The following is a 16062-nucleotide window of genomic DNA, read 5'->3' as shown; positions in this document are numbered from 1 at the left end:
AAGTTGTTTAGTCCTTGCTTCAAACCGTTCGCCTTTGACATCACCTATAGACCTTAACACTCTGATGTTTTCTCACTCTCAAAAATGCCATTGAATAATAATTTTGACAAAAACCTCACTGCCATCTTTCCTAAACATTTCCAAACCTCCAATGGTATGTCATCAGGTTCTACTGCTTTCCCCTTTTTCTTTCTCTTCAAAGCTTTCTGAACTTGACTCGCACTAATCTTTTCCACTTCCTGGTCCACAGTTCCTATGACCTCTACTTTTCTTTCCCTTTCCTTCTCTTCATTCATTAGCTCCTCAAAGTATTCCTTCCTTCCTTCTCCCCATCACACTCTCCTCATTTGTTAGAACATTATCATTTCTTTCTTTAACCTGCTGCACATCCTTTCCAGCCTGATCCCTGTGTCTCTCCAGTTGATACAAATCCTTCTCTCGCTCTTTAGCATCCAGCCTATTGTACACCTCATTATATGCTTTCTGTATACCCTTTTCTAACTCCCTCTTTGTCCTACATTGCATCTTCTAGCACACAAGGCTAATGAGTTATGCTCTTCGAACAGGTATAGTAACAGTAAAGTTAACAAAAATGCTAACTTTATTTGACCCAAAGAGCAATACCGTTGTTGTTTCACTGTTCATATATTTATCTAATTAGTCTACTTAACTGGGGGGGGGGGGGGGGATAAATCAATTTAAACAGCAAGAATACCACCTTCACAAAAATACAAATCATTGAATAACTACAATATTGGTCATACAGTATAACAATTACTTCATAGTCCATTTTATTTATATTTCTAAAAACAAGTGCCTTGTTTTAATAATCCCCTTGTGATTTCCCAAACTTTGTTTTCAGGGAATAAGAAATTTTAACATTTTGAATGTCGCATTAGAGCAAGTTTGTGATTTCTTTAGGTTTTTGCTTTCTAGTTTCACTTTCTGTTTGTGACCCAGAAGCAGATTTCAACAAATATGGTGAATGTTATTATTTATTTAAAATGTCTTTTTTAACCCTAGAAAGTGCTGCATTATCGCCATTGGGGTTTGTAGACAAAGTTGAATATTTTACAGCAAAAAACATAATATTGGATCGTACATTTCAGTCCGAACATGGATTCAATATTATGAGCTCATGCATTCATTAATGCAGTACTCACTTGTATTCAAGCATTTAAACATCTAAAACCAGGCAGAGGATCCTTAGGTCCAATTAAACTCAGGGGAGAAGAGTTAGAGCTCCAAATGCTTTAATGCTCCCTTTTATTAGTCCACTCAGGTCTTTATGGCCTTCATATATTCCTTCAAAGGTTACAGCCTTCGATCAGGAAAGCTTTAAATGCTGTAATTTCTCAACAGTAGTTTATAACAACTTTGTTTTTCTTTTTTTTTAAGTTGCACCAAAGATAGTTTGTAAAAATCAGTGCAAATCTTTTAAACAGTTCTTTTTATCAGTACAGCCCTGCTTCAGTAAACAATAGACTACAGTGGTTTTGTTGATGATGGAGAGCTGGATTTATATTGACATCGGTGCATATATGAGACAGTGTTGATCTGCTGTGGGAGGAAAATTTGAGTTGGAGACAGACAGTGTCTCCTCATCGCTTGTGGAAACTAAAAATATGCATGTTTGCTCCCAAAAACTAGAGGCCCTGTTCACATTACTTTTTAAAAATAGGTGTTTTTTTAGTGGAGGAGTCACTTGCTCACATATAAACAGTGTTTTGAGAATGAAACAAAAAATATATTTCCAATGTCTAGATTTGAATAACAAGTCAATGCTTTATTTGTATAAAATAAAGCAAATTAAAGCTCCTCGGTGGCAGGGCCCCGGGGTGAATGAGATTTGCCCGGAGTTCCTTAAGGCTCTGGATCTTGTAAGGTTGTGTTGGCTTACATGACTCTGCAATATTGCGTGGACATCAGGGGCAGTTCCCCTGGATTGGCAGACCGGGGTGGTGATCCCCCTATTCAAAAACGGGGACCGTACAGTGTGTTCTAACTGCAGGGGATCACACTCTTAAGCCTCCCTGGCAAGGTCTATTCAGGGGTTCTGGAGAGGAGGGTTCAGGGGTTCTGAGAAGAGGGTCCGTCGGATAGCCGAACCACGGACTCAGGAGGAGCAGTGCGGTTTTCATCCTGGTCATGGAACACTGGACCATCTCTACACCCTCAGCAGGGTCCTGGAGGGTGTGTGGGAGTTTGCCCAACCGGTCTACATGTGCTTTGTGGACTTGGAGAAGGCGTTCGACCACGTCCCTCGGGGAACCCTGTGGGGGGTGCTCTTGGAGTATGGGGTACCAGGCCCTTTGACATGGGCTGTTTGTTCCCTGTATGACTGGTGTCAGAGCTTGGTCCGGATTGCCGGCAGTAAATTGGGCTCGTTCCCGGTGAGAGTTGGACTCCGCCAAGGTTGCCCTTTGTCACCGATTCTGTTCATAACTTTTATGGACAGAATTTCTAGGCGCAGCCAAGGTGTTGAGGGGATCCGTTTTGGTAGCCTTAGGATCGCGTCTCTGTTTTTAAAAGATGATGTGGTCCTACTGGCTTCATCAGGTCGTGATCTACAGCTTTCACTGGAGTGGTTCGCAGCTAAGTGTGACATGGCCAGGATGAGGATCAGTTCCTCCAAATCCGAGGCCATTGTCTTGAGCCGGAAAAAGGTAGAGTGCCCTTTCCGGATCGGGGAGGAGGTCCTGCCCCAAGTGGAGGAGTTCAAGTATCTCAGGGTCTTGTTCACGAATGAGGGGGAAATGGAGCAAGAGATCGATAGGCGGATAGGTGCAGCGTCTGCAGTGAAGCGGGTGCTGTACCGGTCTGTCGTGGTGAAGAGAGAGCTGAGTCAAAAGGCAAAGCTCTCGGTTTACCGGTCGATCTACATTCCTACCCTTGTCTATGGTCATGAACTTTGGGTTGTGACCGAAAGAACGAGATCTCGGATACAAGCGACCGAAGTGAGTTTTCTCCGCAGGGTGTCTGGACTCTCCCTTAGAGATAGGATGAGAAGCTCGGTCATTCCGGAGGGACTCAGAGTAGAGCCGCTGCTTCTCCATGGCGAGAGAAGCCAGTTGAGGCGGCTCGGGCATCTGGTTAGGATGCCTCCTGGACGCCTCCCTGGTGAGGTGTTCCAGACACGTCCCACCAGGAGGAGACCCCGAGGACGACCCAGGACACGCTGGAGGGACTACGTTTCTCGACTGGCCTGGGATTGCCTTGGGATTCCCCTGAAGGAGCTGGCCTAAGTGGCTGGGGAGAGGGAAGTCTGGGCCTCCCTACTTAAGCTGCTACCCCTGCGACTCGACCCCGGATAAGCAAAAGAAAATGGATGGATGGATAAAACAAATCTACATATACAAGATACATAGATTTGTAGTAATAATGACGTGGCAGCTTGTTTCGTTAACCACTAACACTTTTTGACTTAGAAGCCACAAAGAATAGATTTTTTTTTGTTTGACTCAATTTATCCTGATCCAATCACTGATAAACTTTCATAATGACTTTCATTCAAGTGTTTATTAAATGAAACTAAATGGTAAACTGTATAAATGAAGAAAAAAAAAGTCAAGTAAATGAGCTACAATGGTTTTGGGAGAATATTTAGCCAATCTATATAAATAAATTAGCGTATTTTCCGCCGTACATGTCGCACCGCCTTATAAGCCGCATCAGTCCAAATATGTCTAATAAAGTGGAAAAATCCATAAATACTTTGCTTCGCAGTATACATCGCATCTATTACGCATCACCGCTGACAACTCGGAAATGCGGGCCGGTGTTGTGCCAAATATCGATTGGCTGCCAAAGGGCAGTCGCGGGAGCGTTCACAGGAGGACTTTAATAAGAATTTAACAAGTTTAACGCTTAAAAACAATTATTTGTTTGCTTGAAATTATAGTAAAGGTGTGTCTCAGTATAACTTTTGCTTAATAAATGCACTTTGACGGTCAAATCAGCTGCATTTCAAAAACTGATACACGGAAGTAGGAGCGCGCAGAGGGACAAGTTGCTGTGCATTTCTTCGAAATTTAACATGAAAACCATCTAAAAACAATTATTTGTTTTCTCGACTTTATAGTAAAGGTGTGTCTCAGTTGAACTTTTCCTTAATAAAAGGACTTTAACGGTCAAATCAGCTGTATTTCAAAAGTATTTGCTGCCTCGGTGCTCCGGGGATCACGCACGCAGACAGGGAGGAAATCAGGAAGGAGGAACGCTGCGTATTTCTTCGAAATTTAACAAGATAAGCAAGTCTATGGCAAGCCGATTGTGTCATTAATAATCAATTTTACCTATTACATGATACAATTGCATGCCATGCTACTCAAGTGCCATCTAGCAACTGAAAATGGTAGTGTTCAATATTTTCAGTCAGAATGAATGAAAATGGTCATATCTTAGTCAAAAATTAGTTTATAAATATGGGGAAAAAAATCCATAAATAAGTCGCAGGGCATGCAAATTATGCAAAATAATGCGACTTATAGGCCGAAAATATGGTAGTTATAAATTATGTGAGATTGCTTTTTTTTAAACATAGAAATAATTAACCCTTCATTTTCATTACTGTTTGTGTGCGTGCACGTGTATTTGTTTGTTTTGTTAGCAAAATATTTGACAAACCAGAAGACATATTTTAAAGAAGCTTTTAGAAAATAATGATTGGTCGATACAGCTGATTAACAATCGGAGGCAACATAATTCAAGATGGCAGCCACAGACAACTGACAAAAAACAAATCCAGAACACAGAAGTACAGTAGCTAAAACAGTCTGTTTTACAGATACTGAGCTGAGATCTGATGGGTAGTAGCTGAGAGTCATCCCCGTCACATACTCTGCGTGTTAACACATATCACAAGATCTCACAATATCGCATCAAAATGTGACAAATTATTTACAAGGTTTACCCAAAATGACTAAAATGATGCATTTTGGTCTTGGCCCAGACTATAGCTGTTAGCTCGTCACTTTGGTTAGGCTTAAACTATTTCTCCAAACGGAGTTCATTAAAAGAGCCATCTATAACAGGTAAGATATTTACTATTCACAAACTTCTCATTCTACTGGTAGCTAAAACATTTTTTTTTAAAAGGGACACCGGTTGGTTCTTCAGGGGTCAAAGGTTTCAGTCCATCAAGAATTATATGCACGAAAAGAAGCACTTTGAAAGTGAGAAATCTCAAATGTTATGGCTGCAGAAATCTTTGCCTGGAGCAAATTTGCATCCTGATGAAGAAATGTCTTGGTATGTGGGAGGTACTGGCAAACATCCTGGTTTATGAGCTGCCCATCAGCTGCTTGCGAAGCAGCAAATATAGAAGAGAAGCCGAGAGGAGAGAGAGAGAGAGAGAGAGAGACGTAAACGCACAGGGAAACAAAGCAGGGAAAGAAAAACAGATTGTGGATTTAAATGTGCTGAAGCTTGAGAGAGGAAGATGAGGAGAAGCTCTGCAGCCTTCAGTCAGATCTGCGCTCGCAGCTGAGGAGCAGAGCGGGAACTCCAACACCTTCAGGGTTTTATAATCCCACTCTCAGACCGGAGGAGGATTCTGTGAACCTGGAGAGCAAAGATGAACCAAACTGCATCCGTCTCCCATCAGATCGACTGTCAGCCCGCCAAAGACACAAAGGTATGGTCTCCTCATGTGGCTCCCTGCTCGTCTTCATCAGATCAGAGTAAAACTCCCAGCTTTAGTTTCTTTATTTCATGGCATTAGTCTGTTCTTGTTGGAAGCCTGTTCCCTCCATTTTTATTAAAAATATTCAAAGTTTTACTGATGATGTACTCCTCTGTGAGTCGCCACCTCCTCATGTCGGAGGAGTTTGTGTGCCTGAGATGGGTCCGAGAAAGAATGATTCATAAAACGCATATGGGCAGAAGATAACAAGGACTTCAAAGTCCCTCACCTGGACAGGGGCTGCAGGGGCCGCACCCTGGAGCCAGGCCTGATGGTTACTGCAGCGATTTAATAGTGTGAATGTTTATGAAGCATTCACGCTATTGTGATCCATTTTCCTTGCGTATGTTTTTCGGCATCTTTCTCTTCCTGCAGTTTTCAAGCTTTTGCAACAAATCATATATCAAGACTTGTTGAGGAGAAGGGTGCTGTGACTTTTGATATTGGTGCAACTTTAGCTTTTTGAAATATTTAACCTTTTCTGACGTTTTTTTTTTTTCCTCATAGAAAATGAATTGAGCTTATTTTACGTCCTTCAGATCTTTAGATCTGTTTATAACCTTTCACTGCTCCTTTCACGTTTTGTTCAGGTTCAGCTTCTTTCAGTTTCTTTGTGCAAATTTAACCTTTTTTTTTTTACAGCTACTTTCAGCTCTTTTCAGCTGTTTTGTGCTCCTTTCTGCTAACTACAGCAATTTTGTGCTTCTTCCAACTTCTTTCTGCTAATTTCAGCTTGTTATGCTCCTTTTGGCTTATTTCTGCAAGTTTCAGCTTATTCTGCTATTTCAGCTACTATTGAACTGTTTTGAAACTCTTTTTTTTTTTTTAGATTTTTCAGCTAAATCCACATTTTTTGCACTCATTTCTACTTTTCCAGTTTTGCACATTCATATTTCTCTGTCAGTGGACTCCATCCAAACCTTTTGGCACTGCAAAAAGCTGAAAATAACAAGTTGCCCATTTTTGAAAGTTGAAACGAATTTAGGGGAAATGTATTCGTAAGAAAATGATTTTACGATGACAAATGACACTTTATCGCACGCTGCCGTAAAAAGCGAGCAATCGTGTGCTTTTATTGTACATCGTTTAGAGAAAGAATGTAATTATTGCTGTTGTTGCAATTAAAATAGTCTCCGACCTCTTCACGGTGTTAATGTTAGAGGAACTTTAACAGCAGCAGCATTAAAACCTGTTATTATTGCCAGCAGTTTATGCAAAGAGGGTCTTAACTGTGAGCAGAACCTTCCCAAAGGAGGGAACCAAGTCTAATCCTGAAGGATCCTGTGCCTCACATCCGGAGTCATCCGACAGAAGGGAGCGTCGATAAGAGCCACGACTTCTGCTGGAATATGTATTTATGTCACGTTGTCGGGGATTTCCTCAGATGCAGGCTGGTTTTGAGGCTTTCTCCAAACGTGTTAATAAAAGGATGTTAATTTCATTCAGCAAAAGGTTTTAAATGTCAGGGGTGTAATCACAGACATTTACATCTCTAGATGCAGGAAGAGGGCCACCTGCATCATGAAGGACCCCACTCACCCAGCACACACACTTTTTACCGAGTTCCCCTCAGGAAGGAGGTTGAGGAGCATTACGTGTAGAACCACTAGACTGAGGAACAGCTTCTACCCTGAGGCTGTTAGACTCACGAATCTCTAACCAGACTATCACTGTGAAAAATCACATGCTGATCTGTTTCATGTTGCTGCTGATCTGTTTCATGCTGCTGCTGACCTGTTTCATGTTGCTGCTGATCTGTTTCATGTTGCTGCTGATCTGTTTCATGTTGCTGCTGATCTGTTTCATGTTGCTGTCGATCTGTTTCATGTTGCTGCTGATCTGTTTCATGTTGCTGCTGATCTGTTTCATGTTGCTGCTGATCTGTTTCATGTTGCTGCTGATCTGTTTCATGTTGCTGTGTTCATTCATGCTCATCTGCTCACACAGACTCATGTTCGTGCTGCTGTTCGGCGTATTGTTTTTATTGTTTTTGTACTACTAGTGCTTAGTGTATTTTTTTAGTTAACATTGTTCTTAGTTCATATCTTAGATCTTATTACGGGTTTTCTTTTACATTTTATACTTTTGTTGGATGTAACTGGGTGCACACAATTTCGTTCCACTACATGTACCACATGTGGCATGTATGACAAATAAAGAACCTTGAATCCTTGTAATGGTTCACGCATTTGTATCGAAACATCACACTAACAGACGTCAGCGACGGGTTCAGGCATCCAGACGAGGACTAGTCAAAGGCCGTTCTTGTTCCTGTGGGAGCAGGTGCACATTTTGAAGTGTTTCACCGACTGCCATGACAGAAATGGATTGGAAAGACACCATCTAAAGCACTCTGCACTAAAGCAATGCAGAAACTATGAGTTCACACCTGGATCACAGTGGACTCCATGTGGCAGTCCTTTGGATGAAACGTTTTCTTACAAAAAATAAATAAATAAAATTACCTGGATGGTTGAGCCTACTTACTCTTTTTGTTTTTAACCATTTTGGCCAGGTTGTCCTCGGGCTGGTTCGGTGAGTAAGCGGCCATTTTGCCTATAACAATTGATTGTTATGCACTGATGATCAATTGTTTTAGTGACTGAACTGATGAAGTCCTTCGGATGACGAATGAAACGTTTTCTTCCAAAAATGAAACTGTCCAGATGACATGATTTGACTATTTTGTGATTTGTTATACCGACATTTCACACTCAAAAAAAAAAACTAGAGGGGGAGAAATTCTGCTGAATCTCCCCCCCCCCCCCCCCCCGCAGCACACATCATGCACAATCAGAATCACCACAGACAGTGAAGTTTTCAGACTGGATCTTTACGTCCAGTTGATGATAAGAAAGATCTGGTGTTTCTGTTGTTATCCAAAGAGAAGCGCTAGTTTGTACATATGTCACAAAGAGACTGCCATCGTTTCCAGCAGAGGACGTGCCCCTACGCTGTCGAACCGAGGCACACTTTGTCCCGGTGAGCTACGGAGAGGCGCCAGTGTCTCTGAGCCGTCTTCAGCATGCACAAAATTGTCCCATCACCTTCCGCGAGTTCTTTTGCCGTCTTTATACGTTATATTTGACTTTCTTTATCATTTTTACTGGAACAGTTGGCTGTTTTTTCTAACAACCTCGGCCAGCTGCTCCTGAGCAGACGCTGCTCTGAGATCAGCTCACTGCAACCACTTTACATCAACATACACACCCATGAGGTTCTGACCAATCACATAAGATGCGAGAACTAGTTCTGAGTGAGGTCACTGCACAAGATGTTTAATGAGTGAGCGGTGAGAGGAAAATTAAACTATTTCCATCACGAAATCAGCAAAACATCAGCAAAACGAGAGAATGGAGCTTCACACTGACTTTAAATCAGGCTTGTTTGGTTGTTTATAGAGAGAGGAGGTTATCCCCTACAATACTTCAAAACAAGCCCTGACCTTTGACCTTTAACCTGCTAACTGAGGCCTGTAGAGTGAAATGTTGCTCATTTCTCTGATTTCACAGCCTGACCTTTTAGGGTGAATTTGCTGCCACAACTGGGAAGCTGCTTTAATGGTTTTGCACTCTTGAATATATTTTGTCCCTGAAGAATGATGAACTATAAATAATTTGGAAATGGCTTTTGACCCTTCCTGATTGATGGGCAGCACCAGTTGCTCCTCTGAGGTCATTGCTGATGTCTTTCCAATTTGGCATTGTGTTAACACACACCTGTGTGCTCCAGAGCAGCAACAACTGCTGCTTTTCTAAAGTTTTGTAGAACTTTAGGTAAAAAACAGATTTTTTTTTTCCTTTTATTTGAATGTTCTGGACCCTAGACGTGAAAGAAGGTGGAGATTCATTTTTCCCATAATTTCATTTATATAAATATATATATATATATTCATTTTCAGTTGAATAGTATAATTTAAATTAATTTAAACATTTTTACTTTGTTTTTGCAGAATTTTTTGAAAAACAAAGGAAACCTAACCTGGTGAAACATGTGCACATAGGATGTAACTACATTTTACCATAAAAGCAAGATTTTATTGTACATTAATAATAATAACTGGAGAAATTGCATTTCCTGTGGGGAAAAAAAATAACTTGCTGAAAAACAGCTGAAATCAGCTAAAAACATTCTAAAATGTAGCTGAAATGGAAGAACAAGCCAAAATTAGCAGAAGTTTAAGTTCAAGTAGGTTTTATTGTCATTTCATGATGTAGTACATGAGGTGGAACAAAACTGTGTACACAGGGTCCCAGTTACACCCAAACGTAGCAAAAATATAAATTGTTAAACAGTAAATAAGGATCTAAGATATAAATTAAGAAATATTCTAAACACTAATAGCAAAACAATACGCCGAACAACAGCAGCACCAACATGAACAGAAGACAGCAGAAAGAGCGCATATGTGCTCAATTAGGTTTAATTAAGCAGAAATGAGCACAAAAATTAAGAAATTAGCTAAAAAAAAAAGCCGAAATTGGAAAAAAAAATGGCTGAAAAGAAGCTGAAAATGCAAAAAGAAGCCTAAACTACCAGAAGCTACAAGGAAAACTACATAGAGGTGGAAAGAATTGAAATTAGCAAATAAATAAATGTGAAATTTGCTGAAAAAGCTAAAATTAGCATCAAAACAGCTGAATAGCTGAAAGAGCAGGAAAAGCTGAAGGGGGGGCTAAAAAAAAGCATGACGAGCTGAAATTAGCATAAAAAGTTATTTAGGCTGAAAGTAGCAGAAATTAACATTAAAAACTATTTTTTTTTCGGAAAACAACTAAAATTAGCTAAAAAGCTAGCTGAAAATTTAGAACAAGCTAGTAGTTAACAAGTTAGTAAAAAAAGGCAGAAAGAACACATTTGCCATTTATGCTGAAAGAAGCAGAAATGAGCCAAAAAAAAAGAAAGAAGGAAATTATCTGAAAAAGCTGAAATTAGCCAAAAAAAAAAAAAAAAAAAACAGCTGAAAGAAGCCGAACTAGAACAAAATGTGAAAGGAGCAGTAAAAAAATGTTGTAAACAGATCTAAAGACTTGAAGGAGGTAAAAAGAGCTCAATTCATTTTCTATGAGGGAAAAAAAGTGGCAGAAAAGGCTAAATATTTCAAAAAGCTAAAGTTGCACCAACACCAAAAGTCATAGGAGGATTGTCGTGAAACAGCTGAATGTTTTTGATTTATGATTTGTTGAAACTGCACAACAATTGTGGAACAAGAAAGATGCCGAAAAACGTACGGAAGAAAAATGGATCACAATAGAGTGAACGCTTCATAAACTTTCACACTATTATGTGCCTGACCTGATGCGCTGCAGTGTCCTTATATATGTATTAGTGATATAAATCAGCAGAATGTATTTCAATTAGCACATATTTAGTTAATGACACACGACCAAGACGTAAAAAATCTCACTCCGAGCCCATTATCTCTCCTCCGTCTCATCGCTTTCTGTTGCTGCCATGATCTTGTTGGCTGTTGCTAAGTAACTTGTTATTCTGGGACATTTTTATCATATATATCTCAGTTAAATCCTGTTTGCCCAGGGTCAGAGGAGTGGGAGTGCGTGTTCAGTGGAATTCACTGTGAGTCAGTTGAAGGAACAAGAAGCTTCGAAACGAAGAGACATCGAAAGATTTCTTTCATTCGGAGATGTTGCGATGACATCGCCGTGATCCGTTGGCATTCTCGCACTGTTCTGAAAAGTAAAGCTCTGCTTCGACGCGTTGTAAAACCGTCTTAAATGGGTTATCTGAAAGACTTGGCCTCGAGCTCAACGCTGGAATAAAAACACCGACAATCAAAACGTCTGAAGGCGCCTACCTGCTGAGGAGCACTCAGACTCACTGTTGAGCAAAGATTTAATTCTGCAGGAAACGCGGAAAACGGTGAATCTCATAAACGCATATTGTGACAGCTTTTATGTCTTTAAGCTTTCTCAAATAAGACTTTTTCCCAGACGAAAGATTAGGTTCTGCTTGAAAGAAAAGGGTGAAAATTGTAGCCGAGGCGACATGGTGGCAGAAATTATAGAGAAAGGAGTGACAATGAGTTCTAAGAGAAGAGGTGGAAGACAGACTGTAAGTGCTCTCGCCTCGTGCAGAATCATTTCTGAATGATGGCAAAGGACAAAAGACGGACGGTAATGGCAGTCTGAAAGTGTGAAAGAGGTTAAAAGAACGCTCTTGTCCTTCCTGAAACATCCAGCTGAAGTCTCGAACTCGTCAGTTCGATGTAGAGCTGGTAAGAGCCAGAGCCCTGTAAAGAGACAAAGAAGGCCCAAGACGATTGAACAGTTAGAGGCCTGTATTAGACATGAATGGGAGAGCATTCCTATTTCTAAACTTGAGAAACTGGTCTCCTCTGTCCCCAGACGTCTGTTGAGTGTTGTAAGAAGAAGGGGGGATGCCACACAGTGGTAAAAATGGACTTGTCCCAACTTTTTTGGGATTTGTTGACGCCATGAAATTTGGAAACAACAGATTTTTCCCTTAAAATGATACATTCTCTCAGTTTAAACTTTTGATCTGTGATTTGTGTTCTATTCTGAATAAAATATTAGATGTTGGCACCTCCACATCATTGCATTCAGTTTTTATTCACAATTTGTTTAGTGTTGTTGTGAGTCACGTGGGTACGTGTCACTTGTTGTAGTATGACAAATATATGAAATATATATGCATACTATATTCACGAGTTCCTCATCTTTCTGACTGTAATGTCGTGCATTGAATTTTAACAGAAATGCGAACGAGAGACGTTATTATCTTTGACCCATCAAAATGAATGTGGTCATTTATTTTCAGAATCAAAGTTTAACATCAAACATTTACATTAATTTGGCAAAATATGAAAATAATAACAGACAGTTTCACAGAAAATGAGCATCGATCACTCGGCGGTGAACGAGGACTTTGCTTCAGATATTTCTAAAATATCTGTACTGGTTTTGTGAGAGAGAGAGAAGAGTTTAAGATGAAATGGAGATTTATCTTACAGAGAACTATGTGAGGGAATTAATCTGTTTGACCAGAACGTGCACGCTTCATCAAATCTCAGCTCGCCTCCGGTACACTTTAGTCGAAGAAGAGACCGTTACCTGGTGATGATAGATCAGCTCGATAGGGAATCCTCCAGACCTTTCAGCGTCTCCGTTGAGAGCTGCTGAAATCCTTAGATAGTCGTGCGTGGGTCGTTCAAACAGAAGTTATAATTCCAAACGTCTCTGACTCTCCTGAATTCTCGAATTCTCTTCCATTCACTTCACCATTCTTCATGAATTACCCATGAATTCTTCTGAATTCTCTTCAGAACTCCTTGAGAACTGCTTCAGAACTGCTTGAGAACTACTTGAGAACTAACTTGAACTGGAAAGTTGCCACATTTTAAATGGGTCGACTTCCGGTTCAATTTAGAGCTTTCTGATTCGTGGATGTACCAGAAAGAGGTGTGGTTTTTGACGTAAGGTATTATCAAAAGTCGAGGTCAGGGAATGAATTTGTTTTCAACATACAGAAAAGATTATTGCAGAAACAGCAGACTTTTTGGAGCCTCACTCTGTTGTATCTTTCCAAATAGTAAAACATGACATCCCTTTTTCAGTAAACATTTAGTTGACCGAAGCTTCAACTTTCACATACTTACGACTTGGCTCATTTCAGACAGAAAATCAAGAAATGCATATTCAGGTGATTTCTTCTTTGAATGAGGAATAAAAATCATTACTTACTGTTTATGTAAAATAAAAATGAGTAGTTCTTTTCAACCTGTAAGCATTGAGTGAAACTAACACAATTTGATTATCAAACATTTGTAAGACAGTAATGATTATAAAGAATTGTCTTTTCTGCTTGATTAATTCAAGAAAGAAAGTCATCAGATGGCTCAGACTTATTCAGATCAATGAAAATGACAGTCTCTGTCCATCTGGTAGATTTGAGGTCATCAGGGTCAGATAAGGGTCAGACCAGGTTCACTACAGTCCCCCCTTTGGAAATCATCACCTGTCCATGGGGATGAATTCCAACCGTGAACTTAGACCTTCAAATGTCCTTGAGCTTGATGTAATCCAGCAAGGAAGACCAAAGTCAGAAGTAATCCAGCAAGGAAGACCAAAGTCAGAAGTAATCCAGCAAGGAAACAAAGTCAAGGTAATTCCACAATGTTCTTGGTATTCCATTGTGTTGATTATAATCCCATATCGTCTCGATAATTCCATTGTAGCAATGCTTTAACCCCTTGGAAACAGAGTCTGTAATCCATTGGAAAAAGTCATATAATCCACAACGGTAAATCCACAGCGATTGGAAGTGTTGATTAATCAGCATACAGAGGGGTACCCTTGGGTTGAACCGAAGAAGCGGCCACTGGATGAAGAGTGGAGACCAACGTCAGGATTGCAGGTCGCCTCCAGCGAAGGTTGTCTCCAGCGACGTCCAGCCTGTGCCGTTCTGGTTCAATGTGTCATGCAATTATGTGGTTTAAGGTGGGCTTATGAAGGGGATTTTACATAAGGCCTTAAACTATATGCATCTGGTGTGTAAGCTATTATGGTTGGGAACAGCTACAACTACCAGTTAAGGGGTGGATAATGCTGAAAAGGGGTAACTACAGGGGTTTATGCCTATAGAAAAGGGTTCCAAACTATTTTTCCATTTCTAACTTGGTTTAAGTTAGCTTTACATGGTAAAATATAGTTTGGTGTAATTGTCTGTTGTCCTTTAGACGAACGACTTGAGATTGGGTGTTTGGTTTTCCCATAAATGTTTTGGAAGTCTATGGCGAGACTTATCAAAAAGAATTAGCTATCCCCCCGAATAGAATTGTTCGAGTAGGTTCGGCTTAAGCGTTGTGAGATCAATGTAGATTATGGTACTCAAAGTAGCAATAATATACATTGACTCCGCAAAGATTGCAATTTAGTGAATGAACTGCATGTTGGCATGGTTAAAGGCTTCTTAGTCTCTAACTTACTACACAACAAAATTCATTCTTACCTCAGAAACAATACCAAAATCAACTAAACAACGTTTCAGCACCGACAAGAGTAGTGACTAAGCATCTAGAAACATCGTTTCACTGCTTCTCCTCACCCTGGTTGCCAGATTTCAGTCACGCTGTCCCGTTTTATCAAGGGTAGGTCCTGTGAATTTAAACTATGGTTAAGTTTATTATCCATTAGTTATCTTCTGCTTGGATGACCCTTGTTCCCACGAGGTCTGATTTGGTGAGATCTTTGTCTCCTAAGGAGTTATTGCACGCCTTGTGTTGTTTAACCTGGTTACGGTGTACCCATTTAACAGTTGGCTCTTTTTGGCCTTTACTGATTTTTATCTGGTAGATAATTGGAGACACTTTGTCGGTAATCAGATGGGGTCCAGTCCATCTGGGCATCAGCTTACGGGCGAGAGTTCCGGTCCCGGACTCTACTCTCCCAGTTTTGGGTGCAAACGTGTAGTACCAGACCCTGTCTCCCACTTGGAGTTCCTCGTGAGAGGCCTTTTGGTCGTAGTACGCTTTGCGTCCTTCAGCTGATTTTTCCAGGTTTTTATGTGCGAAAGCAAAAGTGTTCTTAAGGTGTCTTTCCAAGTCTTTCATGTATTGTTGTGTGGTGTAGGCTGTTGCCATGGCAGCATCGCCTGGTTGGTACAACAGGTGCAGAGGGAGAGTCATTTGTCGACCCGTCATCATCTCGAAAGGAGCGATGCCAGTCGACGTGTGTGGAGTGGCCCTTATGGCCATGAGGACCAGAGGGAGTTTCACGTCCCAGTCCTTGTGGTTTGCGGCTACGTATTTTTTCAAAATACTCACCACAGTCCTGTTTGCTCTCTCAACCTGGCCTGAAGCCTGTGGGTGGTAGCCAATATGGAAGTTGGCTTTGACGCCTAGCGTCTTCCACAGTTCCTTCATTACTTCACCTGTGAAGTGTGTACCTTGGTCTGAGTTCACCCTAAGGGGAAGTCCAAACCTTGAAAATACATGATTCATTAACAACATAGCAGTGGTTTGTGCTGTGTCATTAGGGGCTGGTAGACATTCTACCCATTTGGTAAACGCGCAGGTTACCGTGAGAAAATATTTATTTCCTCTAGAGGTCTTAGTGAGTGGTCCGACCCAGTCAATCTGGAGGTCCGACCATGGAAATGCAATGCCTCTACTATGCAGTGGTGCTCTGTGAAGTGGTCTGGATGGTTGAAACTGGCCACAGATCAGGCACCCTTTTATGTAGTCCTTGACATCCTTTTTCATTCCAGGCCAATAAGCAATCTGTTTTAATGCTTTCAGCGTGGCATTGTCACCCTTATGTCCTGCGGACGGAAGGTCATGTGCATGGACTAACATCACCCCCCTGTGGTCATGGGGGACCACGAACACAGGTGAGGACGTC

General features: G+C 40.8%; 1 protein-coding gene across 1 annotated transcript in view; it reads left to right on the top strand.

The window, feature by feature from the left end:
* Positions 1 to 5472: 5472 nt before the first annotated feature.
* Positions 5473 to 16062, top strand: part of LOC119429081 (inactive dipeptidyl peptidase 10) — a 142578-nt gene continuing 131988 nt past the window's right edge. Inside the window, exon 1 of the mRNA XM_037696798.1 lies at positions 5473 to 5635. Coding sequence (XP_037552726.1) covers positions 5576 to 5635 — 60 coding nt within the window. The 5' untranslated portion in view covers positions 5473 to 5575. The remainder of the gene's footprint in view (positions 5636 to 16062) is intronic.

Source organism: Nematolebias whitei, chromosome 23 (assembly GCF_014905685.2).
Source record: "Nematolebias whitei isolate Nwh7 chromosome 23, NemWhi1, whole genome shotgun sequence".
Classification (NCBI taxonomy): domain Eukaryota; kingdom Metazoa; phylum Chordata; class Actinopteri; order Cyprinodontiformes; family Rivulidae; genus Nematolebias; species Nematolebias whitei.
The sequence above is the reverse complement of the archived record's forward strand: the minus strand, read 5'-3'. Positions and strand labels throughout refer to the sequence as shown.